Below are 27,746 nucleotides of genomic sequence, written 5' to 3'. Positions count from 1 at the left end.
CATGGGACAACAGAAAACATCAAAGGTTCAAGCACTAGACAGCAAGGCACACCAGAGGTCTAGCATCAGACAAGACAAACCTGGGCCCGCTTAAATGAAAAGTTGACAGCAACTCTAGCTGGAATGGCAATTGCCATGGTAACAACAAGAATCCAGCTTCCTGATTCGCTGTTGCTTTTGAAAGTTGCCATTCCAGCAAGAGTTGCCATCCTAACATCTTTTATGAAATGAGGTCCAAATGTCAAGAGACCTCAAAACAAACAAACAAACAAACCAACAAACAAACAAAAAAGCAGAGGTCAAACACTACAGACAACATGAAACAAGAGTGGTCAAGAATTCAAGAACACGTAACAACTTCAGGTAGAACATTTACTTAACCAATAAGCATGCAACAGATGAAAGCTCTGAGTTGTCATGGCTCCTCTTGATTTTTTTTTCTTTACTTTTGAAGATGAACACTCTTCAAAAACGGTGGAATTAACATTAGAGACCGAAGAAGTATCTTATCGGTGGCACGCCCAAATCCTCCCCTTCCTCCTCCTCTTCCTTCTCCAGCTGCTCAAAGCTGGTGGTGAGGTCGACGTACTTTACTCCAGGCTCCACCTTGATTAGATCCACCATCCTGGAAACGTAAAGGGAAGTTGAAAGAAGCGATACATGTCAGGACTGGTTGACTGCTCTCATGCATCACTTATACATGATGAGCGTATGTCAGAGACTATCAGTAGCACATTTCAATTTGGTGCATAGAAAGAACAAAAAACAAAAGGTATAGAGTACTGGATTTTTGACTTACTTCAGAAAGTTTGGAAACATTTGATCTCAAAATTCATGAAATTCTTCCATCAAGATGTTTTTATTGCGACTGATTGACAAACTGTCCTATATTGACGTAAATAAGCACTGATCAACTCGGTGCTTGTTTATATCGATGTACGGCAATTTGTCAATTAGTTGCAATAGAAACATTTGACCTGCTGACAGTTGGTGGAACATTACTGAAAGCCGTTGTGTTTCAATATACAAAATATGATTTAACAAGAATCTATGGCATGCTTCATCTCTAGATATTCATTCACTACATCATCTGAGTATTTGCCATTGATACAGAATGTATTTAGGCAAAAAGGCAATATCAAAAGTGACCTTGATTTTCCACATTAGCAAAGAAGACATTTTACCATGCAATTAAGAATATAGATATGGCATGATTCAATTGCATTTCTCACAGAAAAGAAAACATGCGTAACAGAATTTGAGTAATTTAGAAAATTGTCATATCATTTTTGACAAAACTTCTGGAAAAGTGTTGACAATGAAATGATGGAGACAAGATCTGTGAAAATGTATCTGGTATTTGTTGATCAGATACTGTATATGTATACGCCATATATTCATTAAGTCAAAATTTTCGCGAATCGGGACTTCCCAAAGATTTCGTGGGTGGTTATATTTGCGATCGTGGAGTACAGTACTGAATAGAAAAATGTATGCATGCACATCACATTTATGTCAGGATCAGAGTCAATATTTTTGCATGTTTTTAAATTTGTGAATAGCACCTGACAGTCGCAGCGGACGACTATAATTAACTCCCCCGAAACCCACGAAACGTTTTGAATTTTCAACCGTCACCGAGGCAGTGCGAATCGGGCGTTCTCATTTTCACCAAAATTTCACCTTCTCATATCTCCGCTATACATCGACCAAAATCGCTCAAACTTTCAGTATCAATGCAAAATCATAATTTCTATCTACATACGAAAAATCACGAGAAACGATCAAGGATTTTTAAAGTTATTCAATATTTCATGTTTCTCTGTCTCGGAAAACTACCGTCCGATTATTTCCAGACACATCTGGACGCACCACTTAATATTCATGAAACTTGACATACATATTCATAAGACATGTGCGGACGTAAATGTAGCCCTGTTCGCTTTGCCGAAGACCTATTTTTGAAGTTACAAGTGAAAATAAATGAGGTATCTTGTCAGAAATCTTGGAGCAGCAAACCAGAATAATGACGTCATATTCTAAGAAAAACTGATTTGCGCTTGCGCAATGAATGAACTTTCCCATGCTGCTTCGATCCAGCGAGCTGATTGGTCGATGCATTGCAGCGTACTGTTACTGTGCGATGCGAGGTGGCTGCTGCGGATGCCTAGTAAACTGCACATGCATGCTATGAGAGTGGGACGCGGTGTGTCGATAAGTACAATGTACAGCAGTGTGCTGGGGACCTCGCTATACTGGCTCAAGTCAAAGACAAGCACTTATGTTATCAGAACTGTCCTATTAAAAAGAATATAGCAAAAATTTGAATATATATTCGGCTATGATACCATTTATGCAGTTGCAAATTCTTGACATTGGATTATTTGGACGTAACGCAGATTTTACTGCACTATAGTAAGTAACATTACAACTACGAATTCCCGGTACGAGTTACGATCAGAGTACAGCAGTGCCGTATGGCACTGAAGTACAGGTGACGTTAGAGCGACAAAGATGTGGGTACGTGGGACTGTACCCTGTCTTCCCGTATGCGAATGACTATGAAATTTCGTGCTCGGAACGAAGGTAGAAAGTGCACCACTTTCGATTATTTCCAGACATATCCGGACGCATGACTTCTCGAATGTGATATTTTAGAATTCCGGAAAGAAATACATACTTAGTAACATACTTGAAAGTTTTTTGTTGTTCACGAAGTCAATGTGAAATTTTAGCAACGATTTCTGACAATTATTTTCCGTTTTGAAAGTGAAGTTATGCCCCATTTTGGATTATTTTCTCGTCGTTATTTAAAAAAGTTAACATAATGGTAGGTTAAAATGAGGTTTTTACTTTTCATAACCGTTTGAATTATCAAAAAATATGAATAAATAGTAAAGTTACGGCAGTTTTGCTGCGACACTTTCCTAGCGGTTTTCGTGCGAAACGTGTTCATTCAAGAGGAAAGCGAGGTCAGGTCAAAATGAAAACAGTGAGTTAATTGCACCCGTCCGCTGTGACTGCTGACTTGCAAGATTCTCAAAAATAAAAACCTCGCGATATATTTGGCATATACAGTAGTCAATGTTTACAGTTTCGTAAAGTAGTCTGTTACAAAGAAATGACAACATAGTAGAGTAACTCACTTGTGCTTCAGTCTCTTCGCGTGACCGGGCATTATGGGAAGATAGATTACTTTGGCTCCAATAGCTACCATGGATACATCCAGGTCATACGTTGTCTGAAAGAAAAAAATTGAGATGGTAAAAAGTTATAAAATTTGAAGAGCGCATTTGGCATCACCTTGCAGATCTCTTCAACATATGTTCGAAATCTCCAGTAAATGTATCTTTCTGTCTCAATATGAGGACCATCCAATTGGCTGAAAAATCAGGAATACGGTAAAATTCACGAAAGTCGATAGTACATATGTCGAATAACTGGCTAAGTTGAAGAAAATATTAAGTCCAAATTTACATACCCAGCCTTACACATGTTTCTCCGTGCACACATAAGTCGAATATCACCTCAGTCAATGTGTTTTCCTCAGTCCCGTCAAGATCAACTTTATGATCCGGGTTGCCTGCATACGTTTGTTTGTTTGTTTGTGTAGATTTACTTGTCATCACTCTATGAGAAGCATATCTTCACATAGGGAAGCAAAACTGATATCAAATAATCTGTAAATAGAACATTCCCTATTACCCCTTCACTCCCCACCATCCCCCCCCCCCCAAAAAAAAATCTATTAACAAGGGAACAAAACAAATGTGAAGGGTCATGGGTGTGATTCTAGTACCCTCAATGCACTACAAGAAAATGGGTTAATTGTATATAGGTCCTTTGTTCACACAGATTTTAATGAGGCACAAATTAATCAAGGTTTTAGCATTGTAACATTGCTAAGTTTAAGTAGTGGTATTTATGTCAGATTGGCAGGCACACATGAATCTACAATAACAGCATATACTTTGAATGCAATTTACACTACATGATTTCCACATGGTACTTGATTGAAATCAAGCTTGCCAGTGAGTTTGCCTAAAGTGGATACCACCTCACTAGGATCCTGACTTGACATATGGCGGAGGCAGGGGTGGCGGTGGCACTCACCTTGAAATACTTGTTGAAGTCCTGCAGCTTGAAGTCTGGGGTGCCCTTAACGGTCCATCGGTCCCACTCAGTGTAAGACAGGCCCTCCCTCAGCGTGGTCCGCACGGTCCGGGCCGGCTCAGAGAACATCATGATGGGCAGGGCCAGGTTTAGAAAACAGTTGTGGTAGTCCTCTATGGGCGTTGACCCCTTGATGTACTTGATCATCTCGATGGTTGACTGACAGGTGAGAATAAGACAACAATTCCTGATTTTTCAAGACACGTGTCTACAGAGAACATTTCTTGTATAATCTTCCCCAAAACGCTTTGCCAGGTTCAGACATGCATTCAATAAAATTGGGGCCATTTTAGCGGATCAATATCCATGGAACATGAAATATGACATCCATACACTCTCCTAAATGGAGGGGGGGGGGGTGGGGTGGGAAGCATGAAACCATGATCCTTCACTGCAGTATATTATATCATAAACTATATGTATGGACTAAAATTTTTCTCATTAAGCCTTCCATACAGTACATTTGTAATACTAAACTGCACAAATTGAAGAAACTAAGCTTTATCTTGGGACTTTTCAGAGATATATCGTCACTGGGGTGACAAGACCTCGTATCTCAAAAATGTCACAAAAAAAGTTTTTAGCTTAATGGTCAAATAATGGGTCAAGTGATGTCTTGGCCAAATCCCAACTGTCTTACTCCAAAAATGAAGCCACCATGACATGTCAAAGAGAAGGCTTTCCCATTCACTATAGTGCTTTGGCCGCCATGTTTTTTTGCTCTCCTGAACATTTGACATTTTTGAGATACGAGGTTTTGTCACCCCAGCGACGATATGTTTGCATGACTCCGGCATGACCATTTCAACTCCGATGCTCCTGATCACATTCAATAACACCTGTACGCAAGTAGAATCCTCAGTTAGTAGAATGACAACCCAGGTTTTGACTGACTGTCTTGCACAGGTAATTAAACTATTATGAATATAATTAAATTACATGAATTGCAGAAAAAGAAAGAAAGAAAGAAGAAACGAACTAAAAAAACCCCAAAACAACATATTAGTCCTGTAAAGTGTGTTGTCCAAACATGGACCTGTATGGTCTTGATGAGGGAGGGTCTATGTCATCAATCAAATATACATCTTCATTAGTTTCTTTCTTTATTCATTTACCAGCCCAGCAACAGCAGCAGTTGTTGTGGCAATAGCAGGCACGATCTTGCCTGCTATGAGTTTGGTCCTGAAGCGGTCAGCGTTTTCAATGCTGTACATGTTGGCCCTTAGGTTTGAGGCTGCTGTGATGAAGTCTATGTGGCCGTTGGAGTCGTCATCCTTCTCAAAGTCTGCCGGTGTCACCCTCAAGAAATCTGCGGATGTAGTAACATGAATTTCATGTCATAACTTCATTATAATTGTATATAGTGTCTGTTTTTAATCTCTTTAAATATGTCAGTATCATTAACCAGCCTTGTAATTGGACTTAAATCTCAGACAATGAAGTCATCCCTCAGAAATCTGCAAAAAGAGTACCCGTAAACCAAATATAGATTCATAAGCCTCTTCACAAGAATAGAATTGAAGAAAAAATAAAAATGGTGACCTTTAATTTGTCAAATATTCAGGAGCATCAGCATTGCATTGTAATCTGATTAAAATCTGAGAAAAAGATAAAAGTGAAATATGTGATCAATGTCAAGCAGAAACACAAATTCAACAAGCACATAAAGAGATAATCTAAAATGGAAAAGGTACACTTCGACTATTTTGATATTGTTTTTTGACTGAATTCTGAAGTCACTGTAAAGATATAAGAGGGTTAAAAAAAAATTTCAGTCTAAAGAAACTGAATTTCAAGCATGTATCTCTTGGCCATAATTGCTAGAATCTCATAGAAATGACCCACCTGGGGTGGCCCTTCCAGATTTGACCGCCGCAGTCATCTGACCGGCGGCAGCCTTCATGTCTATAGCATCACCTTTCTCCTCCTCCTTGGCTGCTGCCTTCTCCTCTGACTCATCTGTGACGATTCTCTGTCCAGACAAAGCAAGCACAGCATGATTGCAACATCAGACACAAAACTTGAATCTTTCACCCTTTATTGAGCTTGTCTTATTTTGTGACTAAAACAGCCCATGTATGAGTAGAGCCTGATTTTAATGAATGCGCAAAACTACAAAATATATGCTATTCCAATCAGGTTACAAAAAGCTTGCATACATGATGAGAAGTGCACAGTGTGAAGTACACATTGTGTATTTCATTCTAATATTGTTCATCAAGTTCTTCATGTTATTCATCTTGTTATTCCCACTGGTATGTTGGTGAGGATTATCATCATAATTATCACACTGAGAATATTGAGAAAGTGGTTTTTATTCACCACAAATAACCTCTTTAATGCCCTCTTCAATAAGGAATAAATTCCTTATTGCATTCATCACTATACTCATCACTGCATTCATCATTGTATTTATCACTACATTCATCACTGTATTCACTACTACATTCATCACTGTATTCACTACTACATTCATCACTGTATTCATTCCTACATTCATCATATTCATTACTACATTCATGACTGTATTAATGTATTTATCCTTGCATTCATAGTTGCATTCACAACTATCTTCATAACTGCATTCATGACTACATTCCATCAGTGTATTTATCACTGTATTTATGACTGCATTCATTACAAAATTCATAGTTGTATTCATCACTACATTCATCATTGTATTCATAGCTACAAATGTACTTCGTTGTACAATCATCATTGTATTCATCACAGTATTCATAAATGCATTCATCATTGAGTCATCACTGTATTCCTGACTGCATTCATGACTATATTCTTCAATGTATTCATATGGTCAAGGTGAAGTTTCCTCACATACCTTGGAGGAAGGCACAAAAGTTGGAACAGCAACTCCTGCCAGGATGGACTCAATCGTCTGACTCTCAATATCTGCCTCACTCACTGCAATGTTACCCACTGACGCTAAGAGGCGAGCGCAGCTCACTACGAAGGACATGTGCCTGTTTGAAAAAAAAAAAAAGATGAGAAAAAAAAACCAAGATTTTTTAAATCACTGTCACACTCTTTCGCAACAGGAGCATGCAATTTTAAGATCCCTCTTGGTTTTACAGCTTTTGAGTTTCTTGGTTTTTGGCTTCTATAAAGACCACTCATGTACAAAGTACAACATAAACAATAATCCCTGCAGTATCACTCATTTAGACTTTCTTTATCTCATTTTAATACCTAGTTCCTTCTCCTAAGGTATATAAATCTAAAAATCACAGCAAACCAAATCTGACATCACTTACAATCTTGAGTATTCACACATGGCCGTAAAAACACAAAAACTCACAATTCACACTTGAGGTCAAATTCCTGAGGCGTGGGGGGTCTCTTTGGTGACTGCCAGAACATACCTGCAATATCAAAAAAACAAAAACCAAAAAATGTTTTAATGAACAGAGCACAGACAAACTCTACATATAAGAGTTAAGTCTACGGGGTCTGAAGAATGAGCTAAGACTTGGACGATATCTGACCCACATTATTTGATTAACACACATTTTATGAACTCTCGCCAGGAAACTGATTTCAAGTTGGGCAAAATTGAGGTAGGTGACTTGATATCATGTATAAAAGCTGATTACCGTATAAGGAGCCTTCAAAAACTGGATGGTTGGGTGAAGAGGACGTTAAGCTGACCGTAAAACTAATCTGCGCATACATGAAACCCAACAACTCATCGTCCCCCTGATTTTCAGGACAGAGATCAGCACAATTAGCCTGTTGTCCATCAATTTCATGGAAGCAGTACATTTTACGTTGTCCCACTCAAATTTGCTAGGGTCTTTGAATGTGTGTGAATGAAAACTGATCATACCAACTCAAATTACCCATCACTGAGTATTGTTTTTCAAAATTCATAAAATCTGAATCTAACGTAATGAGATCTACGTCTAGAAGTTTACGGAAATTTGACGATTTCAAATCTTGACTTTGCAATGTCAGATATCATTGCAGTGTCAAATTGCAAGGTTACATGCTGCTAGCAGTTCCACACATTACTTTTTACGTCTCTTTGTCAGGGCTGCCCCAATTGCTCAATCATTAGCAAAGTCATGAATTTACAAGGTCTGTCAATATGGTACACCTTTCTGAATTCATATTTACGCATATCACACACACATTAAAGCTCAACGAAGAACAAACAATGGGATAAAGGTGTTTTTTTTTTCCATGTAATGCATTCACTCTGTATTGTATTTGGACATCATCAAGCAAGTTCTGAAATGCCATCATAAAGCGTCGTAGTTTACCTGACACAGCTTATTTACTCTGTCCTCTACCCTTTTCCTATTTCTACAAAATGATTGAATTAAATATGAAAAAAAATGTTAAGTCAAAAAGAAAAAAAAAATCAAATATCTGGATTGCTTCACCTCCATCGGATGTTTTGGCATCAAGTGGGAAAGCATGGAGAAGTTGTTTGGCCTGAAAAGGGAGAGAAGAATGAGGACATGGAACGAGGCCATTATTAACTAGAAATGTCGCTATGGCGACTGGTATGCCTCCAACATAATGCATAATTCTCCTAATAGGTCTAGATAGTACATGTTGACAATGTGTGATTACATTTTCACAAAATTGGCAAAATATTAAAATGACAAGTTTGTCACAAATGTGTTGAATGTTCACCTTTCTTGACCTACAATGTAGATTTAATTGGATGAATAGGAGAGCATGTATTTGGGATTCAAGGATATTAACTTGACTTTGACCCATTCATACGTTTATGCACTGCGTAATTTTCAAGGTATGGAGAAAAAGTGCAATTTCTGTATTGAATAGTAAATTGTTACCATTTACATCTGGCCTTTGACCCTAAAATTCATAAGATAATCACTGTCAGGCAGAGCATGCATAAATATGTAGTACATTTCCAGATAACTTGAGCCACTTCTGAGATATGGAGGAAAAAATTAGTTCAGCACTTTCACTTGATCTTTGACCTTTTGACCTTTAAGGCAAAAATGAAAGAAAAAACTTTCCAGAGAATCTCTATTAGGTTATACATGCATACACCAAGTGTAAAAAAAAAAAAATCCTGCTGGCATTGCATAAACATGAGGGAAATGGTAAAATTTTGAAGTATTGCCCTTGACCTTTGACCCCTGACCTTTGACCCCATGAACCCTAAATTCTCTAGATAGTCACTGCCAGTCAGTACAAGTATATATACTATGTTCCTGAAGACACCTTGAACAATTTCCAAGGTAAAGAGAAAAAAGGTGAAGTTTTAATATATTTACTTGACTTTTTGACCTTTGACCTTTCACCGCATGACCCAAACATTCACCAGAGAATCTTAATTGGGTAATACATGTATACACTAAGTTTCAAGAAAATATCTTCAGGCATTGCATAGATATGGTGGAAATAGTGAAATTCTATGTATTTGACCTTGACCTTTTGACCTTTGACCTTGAGCATGTGCACCCAAAAGTTGATAGGCACAACTTTACCCCCTAATACACATACATGCCAAGTTTCATTAGGATACCTCAAAAGGTTTTGATAGTTACCCTGTCCACAAAATTCATTACGGACGGATGGAAGGACGGACGGACGGACGGACGGACGGACAGACGACCCGAAAACATAATCCCTCCGGCACCACTTTGTGGCGGAGGCATAATGAAAATAATGCAGCTGAAAGCAACCTATACTCTAAAATAGACATGGAGTAACATTTTGGGAATCCTACAGACTGCAAAGGATGCAACCTTGATTATCATTATGACATCAGAAAAGTCTGTAAACTATCCATACTTTTATACTGGTTCAAATTATAATGGAGTGAATTCACTGGCTTTGCAGGTGAATGAGCACATAGAAAATGTAAGCAGGACACGGTATTTCATAAAATTTTTCATATGCATAATTACCATTTTTTTTGTAAAACCAGCTGAGGATGGGCTGATTCTGCTATAACGCAATACCATGACATTTCCCCAAGACACCTACTCGGCTATACTCAGGAGTTGTCTTCCACCAGCTAAAGAAATATACCACATTTCTTGAGTAGACCAAAGCCATGTCCATACCTACTTTAAACATGTCAACCTGACATTTCATACCTTGCACAACTCCAGAAAGCCTAACATTAAAGCAAAGGATCATGGCTGCTATGCAAAAATGTCTGTACGTTGTCAGATAATATCGCTAGTGAAGTCGGGACTATAGTGTTGACACCACCATCCACACTCACCTTGTGATTGAAGTACTTCTCAAATTTGACCCTGGCGATCCTGACGCAGTCCTCCCACGTGACGGCCCTGTTGTTGAGGTACTTGACTACCGGTAGAGTGTTCTCCAGGACTTCCCCTTCATCCAGTCTCTATTCATGGGGAGCAAAAATGATGCAAAAAGAGAAAATAAATAACCCATTGTCATGAATGTGCCACGCCATATCAACATTCAATCAATAATCAACAAGAACAAGTCCCTGAACGTTTATTTGGGTGATGGTTTCATAGTCTGGCGGTGGCAACAATGTGCAGAGGATTTTTTTGAATCGCGATTACGTTTTACAAAAATTTCCTTGACGGGCATGAACTAGTTGCTTTAACATTCATATGGCTAAAAAAAAAAGAAAAAAAGGAGGGGGAACAGTGTGACAGGTGGAGGAGGAGCTTAAAGGACAAGTTCACCTTCATATAAATGTGGATTGAGTGAATACCGAAATTTAAGTAGGACACATCAGTTAAAGTTTGAGGAAAATTGGACAATCTGTTCAAAAGTTGTGTAGTAATTCTTAAAGTTTCTGTGCAGTCAATACTGGATGAGAAGACTACTACAGTGTATGATATCATATGCGTAGAACAATGTACGGAAAATATGAAGAGAATTCCACAAAATTTCATTTTTTGACAAAAGTATGCATTCCCTTGACTCATTACTGATGTATGTCATGGGTAATATTATTCCATCTACCAATAGAAAGAGGCAAGTCAAGTGCTCTTTTATAGTGCAAGAGAAGTGAAAATATGTTGAATTTTCTTTATATTTTCTTTGCACTGTTCTACGCACATGACATCACAAGCTGTAGTAGACTCCTCATCCAGCAATGACGGCACTGAACTGTCAACAATTCATAACTATCGAACGGATTGTCCACTTTTCCTCAAACTTTTACTGATATGTCCCACTAGAATTGATGCATTCTCTCAATCCTTATGTATAAGAAGGTGGAATTGTCCTGTAATAAGGATGGCTGGAGGAAAAAGGGTGCCCCAAATTGGGAGAGATGACAAGAAGGTATGAGAGCAGTTGCTGTTAGAGGGAGGTAAATATGGCCACCCCGATATTGGGGACAAACCCCAACAAAATTGGATGATAAAGATGACAAGTTTTCCATTTCTTTTGGCTTTTCCACACCTACAAATGCAATAGCAGTACCAATGAAATGCATACTAGGTGTTGCTATGAATTAAAAAAAAAGAGCAAAAGAGAATCAGCTACAGACACTGAATGTCTTTAGTCCCATACCTTGGCAACTGCTGCTGGATTTCCATTGACTTCCCAGTACTTATTGTACATGCTAGGCTTCTGGGCAAACAGGCTTTCAAACTGGAAAAAACGAGGAGAAAAGTAAGTTAGAGGTGTGATTGACAAACTGCCATAAATCGATGTACATTATAGTCAAAGAAATCCATTCATTTGAATAAGTTAGAGGTCCTTGTTTGCATTCTCACATCAATTAGAAGCACTTCTAGAAGTGCTTTCTGATCTGTCTATTCTGTAACAGGTATTTGAAGTCATCTCTATGATGAGAGATGACTGCTTGCTCAAACACCCACTGAGAATTCCACTTCACTGCACCCAGTTCAACCCATTTAAATTCGAAACAGTGCCCTTCAATCCAATCTTTGTTCATCCACATGTTGGAGATTCGAATAGGATACCAGCTTTATTCAAACATACAATCTAAAGCCAGTTGAACACACTCACAAGAGTGAACAATATTGCATTTACAAAATCTATGCTTGATCATGACAATTGCACATGCATCATATAAGCCACCACTTATCCATGGGAAAAATGAAGACTGGTGAGTTTAGACTCTCTCTTAATCTAGGCCCTTGACAGAGAATGCGACAGCAAGAGCATACAGAAGTTGCAATAGCAATGGTTACTAGGGTTCACAATTTAGAAAAGTATGTAACAAATTATGACTCGCTTTCAATTACAGTTCGACCTCGATTATCCGGCCATGTAAGGACCGGCGCTCATCCGGATAAGCAAATTGGCCGGATATTGGAGACACAATGTTAATGTATATAGCTGCCATCCAGGCTGCCGTCCCAGTGCACTGGCAGCTAGGCAGGTATCGTACCCCGCAACGGTGGTGTAATCTATGCTAGCCTGCGCAAAATTGTAGTCCCTTCCTTACAAAAATAAAGTATATCTTTATGTTAGTTCTGTCGGGAATATTGTAGGTAAATCGTGTGAGTTTTGTAGAAATTTTAATTGAGTTTAAAGTCACTGTTTTTTCTCAATTTTCGGATGAACAAAAAAAGTCCTTCACTGCGTGAACGCGTCCGGATAATAGAGATTTCCAGATAAAAGGAGGCCAGATAATCGAGGTCGAACTGTACTTTCAATCTTGATTAGAATTGGTGTTTGAAGAAAAAACACCACTTTGCATAATTCAGAAACAGTATCAGCTCTGCAGACTGAGGTGTGGTAATAACCAGAAAGAGACACGTTACATTGTCTCTGGCTGCTTCATACAGGTGGTTGTTGTACACAGTGTCATTAAACTAATACATTGCAGAAACGTTCTCCCAATGTTGAAAATACAAACAGGGAGATTTTGATAACATCCGGAGCAGCAGTGCACACAGTTTCCATGATTCATGATCGAGCCATGGTCACATAGTTTGTCTACATTTCGATTTCCCCCACTTGATACATTTGAAAGTCACCCATAAAGACAAGAACGGATATTCATTTATCCAAATCTGCCCAAAAAGTAGGCAGTCTACTTTTGTCACAATCAGATATTAACTCACAGACTTTGCTTGACAGATTATCTTTCAGCATTGTACACATCACCAGTGAAAAGTGATGATAATGATTTCACAATGAGGAGTTTATAAGTGACCCCGAAACCTCACCTTGTCCCTCGCCCACTGGATTGTGTGCTCTATCTGAGCAGGGAAGGACTTGAGGGTACAGTACGGCACCGACTGCTCCGGCGGGTCCTGCTTGCTGCCGTACGACTCCGTCAGGTGGGGCACGATGACCTGCACGTGACCTTTGGCCCCAAGGGTGCCCGACTCCATGAGCGGCTTCTGATTTGTGACACATCGACTGTAGAAGATACGGCATAAGTGACAAGATAGAGTTGCCATATTTGTTACACATCAATTCCACACTTGTAAAATTGCTCTTCATATGGACCTCATAATTTAACCCCTCAAAAGGAATAAATAGGAATGGCGAAAGGACTTCTGATGATACCCGGAGATCCATCAAAATACCTTTTGAACGGGCAAGGGGAAAAAATCACAGCATCTAGGGAATTTTGTAATATGTGCCTGAGTAATTTTTCATTAAAAACAAACAGAAAGAGAGCCCTTGTTCAAAAGAATTGTGCCATGTTGGAGGGTGGCACTTCAGGTTCAATGAACTTGTGTGACCTAGCCAGCATACTAGGGGACTGCACTCCACAAACAACACTGAGCCAAGGCAAGGCTAAAGCTACTGAGTGGCATCAAATCAGTCCACAAAGCATGGAGCATACAATGCCAAAAATGTACCGGTACATATTCTATTAAAAGTTTGAAGACAGTCAACTTTGTAAAAAGACTGCCAGAAGAACTTCTGATATCATATGAGCAAGATTAGTCCACAACAAACAAACATGCAAACAAACAAACAAACAAACACACACATCCAGACACCCTACCTGTCCACGTATCTCCTGGCTTCTACATTGTCCAGGGCGTTCACAATGACGTCCATGCTCTCAAAGAAACCATCATTGTAGATGGTGCTCTCCGTCTGGGGACAAACTGGTTTGTTAAAGAGAGACTTACAGTGAAACTTCACTCTGAGCTATGATCAAGTGAACTTTAAGAGTAAAATGAAACAGAGCAGCAGAAATTGAAATCATTCAAAATAACGAGTAATAGAATTCCAGGAGTCTCACATAGTTTCACGCTAACAACAGCAATCACAACCACAAACATGCAAATGAGACGAGATGATGTCATCACTACATTGTATAAGAAAAAAAAATGTTGAATCAAAATGCACACTGATCTTCACAAAATATCTCAATTGCAAATGAAATGACAAAGAATGAGTCAAATGTTCTAAAATATAGAATCATTATAGACTAGTGATAATCTAACAAGTAGGCCTAATCATGACTTCTTGGGAAGGGATGGGAAGGTAGCTGCAAATTACCAATTAAAAACATGATTTCTATTATGTTTTTCACACACTCATTGGAGTTTATTGATGTTATGGTATTATTGCTCAATTTATCTAATTTGCACAATGTGGCTGCAATCAATATTACTCCACAGTATTGTGGCAGTCAATATGAGAGAAGAGCAGCCATCTATTATACCAGAATAGGATGATAATACATGTATCTTGACAGGCTCTGAAATCTTTAATTGCAGAAGTCTGAACATCTCATTCATCTTGTTTATTTTGTATATTAGTATTTCCTGATATTCCTTTGTCATATTCCTCTCTCGTTTAATTAATTGATGTATTGATAGAATCATCACTCTATTTATCTTTCTATTCACCCATCTACCCCTCTTTCTCTTTGTACTTCCATTTTAAAGATCACTGTCATGCAAGTGTTTTATCTTAAATGTGAAGACTTAAATATTTCTTACTTTTATTTTGATGAGCTTCAATCTGCATCCCTGAAAAGCAAGGAAAGGATTGAAACAAAATTGTCATATGAAGTTACAAACCTTTGTTGATGGTGATGTCATAATACTTTGATTCACCTGAAGGAACAATAATTTGGCCATACATCCACATAACACATGTGAATTAGGTGGATTTTATGGTTCTATGGTTTTATAGTAAGCTCTGTGCTTTGAGCTAATCATTGTGCTGGCAATTGATTATCTCTTCAGTATCAAAAGAAGGGATGTGCTACATGGCATCTGACTGCAATGTGCACTCACATCACGCACTGTCCCATCTGTGCATATTAAACTGTGAGGGCAATTTCTTGTTGTGACAGAGCAGTATGGGCTGTGTGACAATTTCATACAGATTAATCATTAGATTAAACAGAATGACATGAAACTGAGACTACGAGCTTTCTTGAAGCCCTAGATACAAAGTCATACATGTAGCCTCAAATTGTTATGACACACAGTTGAGCAATGTGTCAGCGATATAATTGGGTTTGCACATAAGACATCAACAATGCCCTGCATGATATAGCCTGCTCTGTGTTGCTGCATCTCTTACTTTGCATTCTGAATCCATTTTTCCCGTGTATCTAGCAATAATCAGATGTAAGCATGATTTTGAAGCTCTGTACAGGGACCTTGATTACTATGTAGGTCTAGGACCTTTGACTGTAACAATACTCCTATCAACTGTATAATCATACCTGGGTTGATGTCTTTTGTGCTTTGAGCTGCTGTCTCTGATTTAGGTTTCTGCATGAAGGAACACATATAACACTTAGAGATGAAGGAATATCTATGAACATGGTACCAAGCAAGTGAATGATATAGAAAATGAATATACAAACAGCATGTATCGTGTGTAATGTATTTTCTCACATTGATATATTGAAATATTCCAATGCAAACCTTATTTTCACCGTTTATCAATCCAAAAGCAAAGAAATACTGCTTGGTTCCAAGCAAGAAAACATCACTTCTTTACCATTATTGACTATCAAAACCAATGCTAGAATAAGTGATTTAGAATATTGTACACTGTAATGCCTGTGCAGTGACCCTATTAAAAAAAAAAAAAAATCTTATCAAAAGTGATTAATCATAACGTATCTTGCATCATCGGTGAAATGCTCTCACTACAACAGAGGGACTGATAAAAATGTTCACTGCAAACTTTTTTTTATTGCTTCCATCTACTGTTTATTGAGGCTGGTCAAAAGAATGTGAGTATTAAAACATCGCCATGGTTACCACGGCAACGCTGTCACACCTGTATATGATGCGGCCTGAAGAGGAACTGGCGGTTCAGGTTGGACTTCTCAATGATGTCATTGTCAGTGACTATAATCTGTTGGATGAATGGACAAATGACTGCACGTGACTGTCATGAACAGACTTTTGGTGGCAACTGGACTTTGGAAGTCTGATGAATGGTCTTATCAGGGCAAGAAATATGCCACTTGGTATCTAAGGTCACATCTACTGCATTGCAAGCACTAAGATGAAATCATACAGTGGGGTAAAATGAAGTGAAATTCACACACACACACACACAAAAAAAAAACCCCACAACAATATCAATTCTGAAAGTTGGTTTTGTAACCTTAACACATTGACATATTGACTTCTTGACAAGGTGGAAGATATTACCATAACACTACCTTATACCACTGAATATTGATACAGTACTAACAACATTACAGTCTATTGTCAAGGCTTATGCGTTACACTTATGCAGACAATATGAGCTCAAAATGAAAACTGAAGCAGTCAGACCAAGTGTCCGATACGCAGGCCAACAGGCTATAGCTACCAAGAGAGGTAGTAGTCTATCTATTACTGTATTTATCATGAAGATTCAAGGCAGACTACTCAGAAGGAGTTCACTCATCCTTTGACCTTTGACACCAAGTTTTTCGTTTTGATTGCTATTTTGAATTTAATCATATTATCTACACATTGCAGTGAAAACATTGAAGATGTGTCATGAGCACTGAAAATATTTCCCTGAGGTCGAAAAGATATTGTATTTATGTTTTGAGGACAGCTGGACAAATTGTGCAAATTGGAAATAAAATACTTCAAATACCATTTCTTATCGAGGAATAGCACTAAAGAGCAAACAAACAAACAAACCAACAAACAGCAATGCCATCCATTCCTCTCCACTAACCTTTCCACCGTCAACACCAACACCGAGCATGGCAAAGTTCTTCATCATCTCGCACCCGATGGCACCGCATCCAACCATGAAGAGCCGCTGGGATGCGATCTTCCTGCACAGGTTGTCGCCGATGCAGATCCTGAGGGCGTCGTAGCGGTCCCATCTGAACAAGACAACAATGGACATCACACACTTTGCAAGTCAAGGGGGGGGGGGGGGCACAGCCAACTGTCATTATACATTGTACAATATTAAAATGGTAATTCTGAAAGATAATGCATTTCAATACGCATAATCACTGGAAGCTGCTGTTTCCCAGTCCCACACACATTATTCATTGATGTACTGATAACATTGATGCCCAAGTTTGGACATGTTCTTGGTACATTTTGAGTCGCAAAGTCGCAATGTATGTGCACACAAGTTACTGAATTTCCTGCCCCTGATGGGCAAATTACGATGCAAATAAGAAATATGAGACAACAAGCCCAAGTTAATGTTGGTAGATTAATAAACTGGTTAATTCAAGATGGTGTGTGGTGTGACTTACTTGGCCTGGAAGTTTTCTGGACTCTCATTCTCGAGACCTTTCAAGACTTCAGAGGCATCCAGATGTACCTAAAATGAAAAAGGAAGACGACTTTGACTCACAGTGGCACTGACTGTCCCAGCAGTCAAATCATCACAATTATCATCATAGACCAAGATGATAAGCTATTCCCTGAAAGCAAGAAACTTGTACAGATACAATTGTAACGTCATCATGGGGGGGGGGGGGGGGGGGGGGGGGGGGTCCTCACTGTACCTACAGGTGTAATAGTATATTGGGTGACTTGTTAATGTTTTGAGACTGACTGTTTCATAGCTGCAAGTGTCATTATGATGTACATACATCTGTACATGTATAGTACATACATACATGTATATACACACATACATACATACATATGCTCATACATACATACAACGTACAAATTGTAGCCTAGGAAAGAGGAATGAGGGAGCTACACTTTGTTGCAGATATAAGAGGAAAAATATGCAGAGAATGTAATGATGGACAGCAATCTCCGTTTGTTTGTTGTTTGTGTTTTTTTTTAAATGCAGGCATAATGTCGTATTACTCTGAAAGTAAAGAGAATGCTCATGGCCATAAATTTTGACTCTCAGACAGCTAACATCTATACAAGCTCAAAATCGCAGCTATCCAAGCCTTTGGGAGTCAAAAGATAATGCTCGTTCCAAACATCTTTAATGAAGGAGCTTTACAACAACAACGACAAAAAGAAATAAAAAATTGGAGTTTTGGTAAAATTAGACATGTCCATTTCACTGGTGCTACTCACCCACTGGTTCAGCGGGGTGAACTTCCCTGTCAATGCCTTCAACACCTCCTGGGCAACAAAGCCCCCGAGGGCAGCACACAGGGGAGCGAAGCACCCCTCCGCGGAGTCAGCCAGTGCCACCAGCCGCTTGGTGTCTAGGGGGGTGGCAGGGTTGGCCAGCGTGTCGTTTAGTCGTGACGCAATCTTCAGGAAGGCATCTTTGTCCTCACTGTTCCTACTCAGATTGGCACATTTGATTTAAAGTTTGATGTTAGCTCATTACATTCATATATCTATAGATTAAACCTAATTCTGTATTCATATATCTATAAATTAAACCTAATTTTGTATTCATATTGTTACATGTGTTACCTAGGTAATCAAATCATAGTATGGAATGGCACTCTAAAACACCTACAATCTGACAGTCTGACATTTTCATTGCTATAGTTGTATTCAGATCTTTAAATTTATTAGAAAGACATGTAAAAGGGGATGAACATCATACTTTAATTCCTTATAGTATCGCCTTACTTTGAGGGCCCACTTGCATGGAAGTGTAATAAACTCATCAAGTTCTACATACCACTTTCCTGTGTCTTGGTGCTGTATATCTTAACTTCCACAAGAATTTATAAAATTCATTGTTAGTGATTCATAAAGTGGAATAAAAATGTCTAAATTGAGCCTCGTGTTGTTCTTTTATTACTTTTGCTTAGGTAGCAGGATTTTCAAAAGCCCCATGGCTTCTTAATCTATATCTGAGTTTTAGATTGGCAACACATTCAAGAAGCTGAAAGTTCTTGTTCTTGTTTCAAACTGGCACATCTTTCTAAATCTCTTTCTGATTTTGTGTGGACTTAATGAATTTCACCAGTATTACCCATTCCCCCTCCAAATACGATATGTAGTGAAATTCAGAGTAAGTTGCCAATTGTTATGACAAAGTAATAATTTCTTCAGCTACATTTCCAGGTCTTGATTGGTTAGCAAAAGCCTACTGTACTTAAATTTGGTTCAACTGCGCATACACGAGAGGCAAGAGATGTACTACACTTGGTGTGGTCTTGATGATGATGCTACAAAAATGGCTGCCAAGGAAAATTTAAGTTTAAAGTATGCATCACTCTCAAAATGCTTGGACTCACTGTGACGTTTTATATACATGGTGCAGACCTCCCAATTTTCCAACTGAAAAATACAATGTAGGAATGATTTGGCTCAAAAGTAGAAAAGAAAGAGCAGTTCCCACAGGAATGTGTAGTAAAATTATCCAGAAAAATAGGAAACTCCTGTTGAAACGAGCCAGGAATGGTCAACATTCAGATTCTTTCCTCCAAATTCAGAATGGTTGGGCGGTCTGCATGGTGAGTTTTGCTGTCATGGGGCTTGAAATGTTACAAGTTACAGTCAATGCTCCTTGAAATTAATGTTTCTTGAAAGCATGTTACACACTCTGGATGAATCAGTCTGTATGTTCCCTCCCCTGCCATTTTACATATTTCCGCTTGTGATACTCACCTGACTCGAGGTAATCTCCCATTCTCTTCCCTGAACTGATGCAGGGTGTACATGGCTAGGTGAGACAGCATGGTATCCTTGGCAAAGTCCACCAAAATAACTGAAGGGTTGGTCAGCTGTTCTTGTAGCGATTGCTAAATTACAGCAAAAGACAGAAAGAGAAAGAGAGAGAGAAAAAAAAACCCACCACATTTATGCCAAATTTAATGCATGAACTATACAGGGGGAAAATATATGTTGTTGCAACATATTTGAGGAATAACTGGAATTGCTTATGGAATTGAATCGAAATGATTGTGTGCTGTAAATGGGAAAATTTAATCATTTCTTTGTGCTCTGTAGAGAAACATGATTTCTCACATTTTTTTTTTATTTTCACTGTTGACAAAGCACAGCTGAATATCAGTGAATGAAATATAGCCACTAAACATTTCCCATTCTTATCTTTCTACTTCAAGCAAACCACAAAAGATCAACACAAATGTCAAGTATTTCATGTTCATCATATCAAAATGCAATATTTGTTATAATTCTGCGAAACAGATGAAATTCAGCCATGTCTTTTGAAATCCTGAACATACGGTGAGAGATATGAACTACACTGAGATTAAATTGAATTAGAAGCACAGGCTAAATTGTTGAAAATTTTTGATACAGTAGTCAGAAACGAAAAAAAAAAAAAACACATTGCACTGTACTTCTGATATCTCACATACGTTTGAACGACAAGTGTACGAGTACAATACAGCCAGTTGACTAGCCGTGTGGTTTGAAGTTCATCAAAGCAGCAAGGGTCAATGGGATTACTCACAAACTTGACCTTGAAAGGGACCTTCAGCTCAATGGCAATGCCTCCCGTCTCATAGGGCGAAAAGTCACCACCGCTGGTGTCTCCGATGCTGAACTTGTACGGAGATATGACTGTCACGGCAACCAATGGCAAGGGGGGGCAAGGGAGAGAATGCAGGTGGAAGATGAATTCTCATTCTGACTTCGGTAATAACATAGTCGTCACAGGGTACCTGAGGTCTCAATGTCTTCTAATGTGAATCACAAGATATGACCCGCATCAACATGAACGGTTATTGATGATGACTAAACAAATCAATACACTTATTGTCATAATGATAATACAAATCGAATCTTGTGCGATCTTCTTTCACAGTCTCTCAATCTCTATCTCTATCTCTCTCCTACACTTCCTTTCTACTTCATATCTATCTACCTGTATCTCTATCCACTTATAGCTCAAATTTAGACATTCATTGAGTGGGCCCACAACTCTGTGGAAGATCCAGGATTTCTTTCAAGTTGTGTTGCCACTAATGAAACTGAGTGTTTGTATCATTCTCACCATGCATCTTTTGGTGGTTCCACAAGTAAATGATGATGGAGATGCAGCATTTCATTATCAAAGGCAGAATGGGACCACAGCTTAAGCATCACACCTTTACAACTTCAGTCTTCAAGGTCTGCCAGGCAATTGGCATGGCACATTTCCACCATAATTTTTTAGTAAAATTCAATGAGCTTGATTCGGTACTGCAGGCTCCACAAGCCCTCATCTCTCAGATAACATTGTACAGTTCACTGACCTTTGACCTCTTGCTGAGAGCCATTCAAGACAGTCATGCCCTTGACCTCCTTGAAGGTCACAAAGTCACCGGACTCCAGACCGTGGTACTGCTGGTCCAAGCAGGTCACAACCCCCGGGTTACCCTAAATAGCAGTAAGAAGTAGCAGCAGAAGTAAAAGTTGAAAAGGGCACCTGTAGCTACTCAAGAGCATGGACAATGTCTGTAATGACCCTGTGGTTATTTGCAGCATAAACATTTCCCTAGGAATTACTGGGAATCTGTTACAGAAATTAATACTATCTGCAATGCAGCAACAGTGTCTTCCTCTATTTACCTTTCATCTTCTCTACTTGTCACGGATGTCACCCCTTTTAGCCACATTACTCAAAGAATGCATGCAGTAATGCGTAGCCTCGATATCGAGATTCACAAAATAAAATGCAGCATTGATACCAAGATGCCACTCCAGCTATTTGCAGCCATTTTCTCTTTTTCTTCCTCTACATTTCCTCCAAATCAGATACTGGAATTGGGATGTGGCATATACATGGGTGCGACCTTACACCAGCAAAAACAGTATATGCATAATACACCCTTTATATCACCTCTCAGTTGCATTTTGCTGCATACATTCCTCAATTGGATTCCACGTTTGATGAAAAAACACAAAACAAAAAACAGTTTTCTATACATACATGTATCATTCGCATTGCAGTCTTATTCTTACTCCGGTATTTGTTGTCTTGTTTTCTCTCTCACAGCTCCATAAAAATTTGACTCCAAGACAGAGAAAAGTATTATCTTTACTCCAATGCTATTAACTTTTGTTTCCCATTAACAACTGTTGATATCTTACACTACACAAGCCTCTAGGTATGGATAAGGCGTTTGCATAGCAGCTTCAGTTTTTCAGTTTCTTTATGTTCTTTTTTTTCTTTCAGCACACATGAAACTACAATGACATTTTTATGAGGTAAGAATACACAATGTAGCCACACTCTGTTCCTCCTAGACCAGCTGAAACCGGTCGTGACCCCTGCTAACCTTAGTGATGTCTGCGACAAATGTCTGCGTCGGCTCCTCCCCGTTACGGTCCTGAACACTGAACTCGTCGCCGAAATCGCAAAAGCAGTAGCTGAACAACCCATACACATCTGCAGCAATGAACTGGCAACAATGGAAGATACAGAAGATAATTGGTTACAAAAAAAAAATATACAATACACTTTGATGCAAATACATGTAACATCTACACTCACTTACAGACAAACTGACAGAGACACAGAACACAATCCCAATTACTTGCTGAAATAACAGACATAGATAGGCAAAGTAAGTCATGCACATTTTCAATTGCACAAAGTAAGAATTTCAAAGTAAAAGCTTACTCAATCTATTCCAACATGGTTGTGAAAATAACTAATTTTTAAATCATACATTGAGTTCATCTTGCCAACAGTCAATTTACAATATTTTGTATTGTTGCCACTTGTCTGGCAAATTTCATTGGCATCCGGTACTTTTGGAGGTGAAAGCTGATGACAAATGTAAAACAGCTTGTACTTTCATTTAAACCATGTTATCACACAGAATATATTCAGCTTGCATAATGGAAGGACTGTCTATGAACAGTCACTGAAACCTGAACTTTCTACAACCTGAAAAGTTGCCCTATGACTATGATTTTTTTTTAGTGATGTACCAGAGCCTGTATCACTTTTATCTTCAGAAGTATGATTTTTCAATTTCTGATAATGATAGGAATAGGATAGGATATGATAGGAATTTCAACTGTGTACACATTTATGTTTGCAAAATCAGTCAAAATTGCCTTTTGATGATGCTTTTGCCTGCAAAGAATCTACAAGTTTCATCAGATCTTACGGCAGGAATGAAGCTTTCCCAATAGCCGAAATGGCTGGCATTCATCACAAGTCTGATGAAGCTCGTTGATCCTTAGCATGCAAAAATTTTATCAAGATATGATTTTCAATTGATTGCATAAAAATGAGCTTTTATATAGTGCACACAGTGTGCAGTACCTTGATTTGGGGAGACTGTGAGCGGCAGAAGGCGTTAACTCTCAGCTGGACGCTGAGGGGGGCGTCTGTGAGAAGGACACACTGGAACTGCTGCAAGAAGGCCAGGTCCGAGTCGATGGTGAGGGGTTCAAGGCTGCGTTTGATGCTGACATACGGGTTCAGCTCCGCCAGTCGTCCGATGCAAGCCTCGGCTCTATTGTGACGTTAGAAAAGAAACGGCAAGCAAATGGATTTACCATGACACAATTCTGAAACACTGTAGCCTGAAAACCATGCATCACATGAAATTCATGAAGACTGATAATTACGACACATGAAATCTTAACTGGTCAATGTGCATTGAAGCGCTTTTCTGAGTGTGTAACAATGACCATTTTCCTTATTTTACAGACATCTGTTCATAGTCCCAATTTAGCTTGTCCAAAATGTTCATTCCTAGACCATGGCAGATTTCATATAATATGTTATTACAAATTCTTCAAAAATGAACAAGAGAAATACAACTCAGTGTACAAAATGAACAATCCATGTACCTGGTTTTGCCTGCTTTGACATCCTCCTCCCTTAGGAAAAACTGAGTTCCAAGATCTCTCACGGTGCACGTCTTATTGTCATGTATAGTCAGAGACTGAGAGAAAAGACATAATGACAGTCAAAACAGATGAATAGAACAGATGTCCAACAACACATTTTATCCCTTCAAAATAGTACTCACACACACAACATATTTTATTGTACGCATAAATTCTTTGTTGAAGGATAAAGTGTGATGACAGACAAGATGTCTGAATAAGCAATGATTGAATGTCACTGAAAGGTATGTTATGTCATGTCTTTTTAATAGACACATGGGCACAAGAAGGGCTTTAGAATCTAACATCTAAAAATACTTCTCTACTTCCTTATAACGTGTAAACAGGATTTATTTAAGATGGTGTTAATACATAATGACAATTGTATTTGTGAAGCTCATCAGGAAAGGCAGGGAAGTGAAAATGAAAAAGAACCGGTTGAACGTAAGGATACTTACCTTGATACCTGCCAGAACAATATTTTTGGCTGAAAATAACAAAGGTTAAAAATCCATATATTACAACATAATAATGATTTTCACACTTTCACAGCCATGATAATACTTAACTGTGTATGATGAAATTCTGGTCTAATTTTTGAATGACATTGATTGACTACATGAAAAAAAAGAAGAAATAGCTGTCAGATTCCTCTTAAATCATGCACATATTACTTTTTTTTTTAAATGACCGTAGCATGATACGAATGCACTGCTCTTTTTTCTGTCTCATGACATACATGTAGTCTTTCATGGTCAACAACATCAGTATATGGGATCTATGGTTTGGGAAGTGAAAAATATACACCAAATTGAGCAATTGAAAGCAGATTAGAAAGAAATTCTGTGAGAAACACTACAGAGGAGTAATCAAAAGTCTTTTTTTTTTCTAATTGGATAAAATAGTAAGAAATCACTGTAAAATTATGTTTATTGCATGGAGAAAAATGGGGCAACTGACTGCACTGTTCTGTGCACAAGTACATACCGATTTCTACTCCTATTCCACCTAGTCCACTCAGGAAAACATTAGAGTGGGCCATTTGCTTCATGGCGCTGTCACCAAGTACATAGCGCTGACGACTGTGGAACACGACAAAAAGCAAAACTGTCAGGAAATTCTGGAAAACCTGCACGAGCGTCATTCAAAAGACCAACCAGCAAGAACCCTCCTTCTTTTCTTTCCGTTAAAGGATCAATGTATTTTAGAATCATAAGTGAAGTAATAACATTTGATTATTTCTTAGGGTTTCAAGAAATCAGCATAAAATCAGGACCGACTGTTATCAGGACTGACTAGTTATTGTTAAGCGAGAATATTTTACCCATTTGATCTGTCTTGGCAGAATGCTGATCTAACCTTTCAAAATGAATAAAGCATAAATAAGAAAGATATTCCAAATTTTTCAATCTTGGATTCGTATTTGCAAGGTGATAATCACTGGTCTGCAACAGATACCTGTAAAGACTATCATCAATGTCGGTGTTTTCAGCAGTCGTTGCCATCTTGCAAAGTTTGGATGGTGAGTCTTTGTCTGGATGGGGATGATGAGGCTTCTCCGTCAGTGCAGGAATTATTTTCTGAGAAAACTGGAAGGAGAAACACACAATGAGAACAAGATTCATTGAAGAATATTATCCCCAACACTTATTGTAAGTGTTAATGATAACCCATGAAGGAAACAAAGAACAAGTAGGCAAAAAGTACGAATAATACAAAATATTGAAAAATTTAGACAAGAGGAAACCCACAAAAAAATTATTGATAGGAAGAAGCTACAACCGCTACCGCAAGACTTGGCCGAGGAAAGGGGAAAACAATTTAGCTTTTCAAAAGACATCATAGAAAAGGCCATTGTGATCGATTCACTCAGATCAAAGGATTAACCCTTACTGCATGCGCTGAACGTATTCGTACTGGGCCGATTGCTTGTGTACAGAGCAGCATTTCAAGCAATCAAGATCTTCTGACACTTGTATTAAAGGTACTGTTTACCTTTGGGAACAGTGATTTTAAAAATGTTTGAGTTATCACATTTGATGCATATGTGTAAGTCAGTTGTATCACAAAACATCCTACCATATAAATTTTTTGCAATAAAGCCTAAATCATAAGGAGATATCACTATTTGTTTCATTAAACCATAACTGTAGATGGTTTAGCAGGCCTTGAAATAGGATTTTGGAGGGGCAAGGCCATTTAGAAAAGGGCACTTTTTCCAAGAGGCCAGCCATTAAAGGGCACTTAGGTCAGTCAGAGGGGCACCAAGGCCACATTGGAAAGGGCATGTTGGGTGTTTATACGTGATGTGAATGCCCCATAGAGCTGTATGCTATCGATCGTGCTGCTACACTCCAGCAGCGCACGCATGCATAAGATCTCTCCTCAGCAGACGACGTTAGGCAGTAGGCCATACGCAATACGATGTAGGTTCTGTAATACAGTACGTTCTCAACGCATACGCCGCGCTCACTTTGGAGCACTTCCAGCGCCATTTTGCTTTGAGCATGCGGGCATGAATGCAGAGCGAGAGAGATGGCAATGCTCGCAGCCGTCCAACAGGCCTGGCATTTTTTAGCATGGCTTGCGACCACTTGCTCCGGCCCGCCGCTGCCTAGCTAGTAACTCTATGGCCGCTGCGCTGCAAAGGCAGTCGGGACGGTAAAAGTCGGTCAGGCGTACAATTGAAAATGTACGTACATGTCGTCTCGTATCTCAGAAAGATACTTTGAGTTTGAATCAGATATATTGGGACGCGAGTGAACTGAAGGTATGATATTTGAGATCAGGAAAGTTGTTCAAGTTTATTAAAGTGTAGACTTTGAGAAAGGGCATATTATACGTCATAAATAATAACTTTCATTCTAAAAGGGCACCACGGCCACAAGAAAAAGGGCACATTTTTTTTGGCCGTAACTTTGATCAAGGAAAAAAAAGGCATTGCGGCCAACGAGAGGGGCACCGACGGCCATGGCCGTCGGTGGCCGTCGGTTAATTCGAGGCCTGGTTTAGTCATGAGACAAGTTTATTACGGTATAGCTTTTGTTCACAGTTTGTATATTTAAAAACACTTAACATCGATTATACCGATTAACTTTTGTACACTGGTTGTTTCTATCCCTAACTCACATTTTAGAACTATTTTAAAGCACTAAAGCTGGATTTTTGTTTCATCTGCAAATGATAAATTATGCCTTAAAAGTGTTAAAACTTAACTTCTATTTGACCTTGGAGACTCAGATGCAATTAGACTAGATTTATATTTTTATAGCTTTTTTATATGCATAGCATTGCAGAAGGACCTTGATATGTTGCACTCATGGACGACAAAGTAGCAAATGAAGTTCAACACCAGCAAGTGCCATCTCATGTGAGTCTCCCATCGTCTAAACATCATCAGTCAAATGTATCACCTTGGTGAAGAACAAGATGTTTTAGACTCTTAGATTCTGTCAA

The 27,746-nt window shown here is 38.7% G+C and overlaps 1 protein-coding gene across 1 annotated transcript; it reads right to left on the bottom strand.

Moving 5' to 3' along the window:
• Positions 1 to 216: 216 nt before the first annotated feature.
• On the bottom strand, positions 217 to 25,795 carry LOC139731891 (ubiquitin-like modifier-activating enzyme 6). The gene is made up of 27 exons (XM_071642767.1): positions 25,749 to 25,795; positions 25,278 to 25,372; positions 24,749 to 24,777; positions 24,252 to 24,346; positions 23,719 to 23,911; positions 22,721 to 22,843; positions 21,695 to 21,818; positions 20,911 to 21,020; positions 20,100 to 20,233; positions 18,600 to 18,813; positions 17,807 to 17,874; positions 17,266 to 17,419; positions 16,363 to 16,440; positions 15,797 to 15,845; positions 15,060 to 15,089; positions 14,111 to 14,216; positions 13,317 to 13,512; positions 11,686 to 11,766; positions 10,406 to 10,534; positions 8,577 to 8,628; positions 7,490 to 7,553; positions 7,013 to 7,154; positions 6,019 to 6,145; positions 5,289 to 5,482; positions 4,114 to 4,332; positions 3,147 to 3,241; positions 217 to 625 (listed from the first exon to the last, which is right to left on the bottom strand). The coding sequence occupies exons 1-27, from the start codon at positions 25,793 to 25,795 to the stop codon at positions 487 to 489; spliced, it is 3,087 nt and encodes a 1,028-aa protein (XP_071498868.1). The 3' UTR covers positions 217 to 486.
• Positions 25,796 to 27,746: the final 1,951 nt, after the last annotated feature.

This window comes from Diadema antillarum, unplaced genomic scaffold (assembly GCF_040938485.1).
Source record: "Diadema antillarum isolate AM-2024a unplaced genomic scaffold, OU_Dant_1.0 seq00000386_RagTag, whole genome shotgun sequence".
Taxonomy (NCBI): domain Eukaryota; kingdom Metazoa; phylum Echinodermata; class Echinoidea; order Diadematoida; family Diadematidae; genus Diadema; species Diadema antillarum.
The sequence above is the reverse complement of the archived record's forward strand: the minus strand, read 5'-3'. Positions and strand labels throughout refer to the sequence as shown.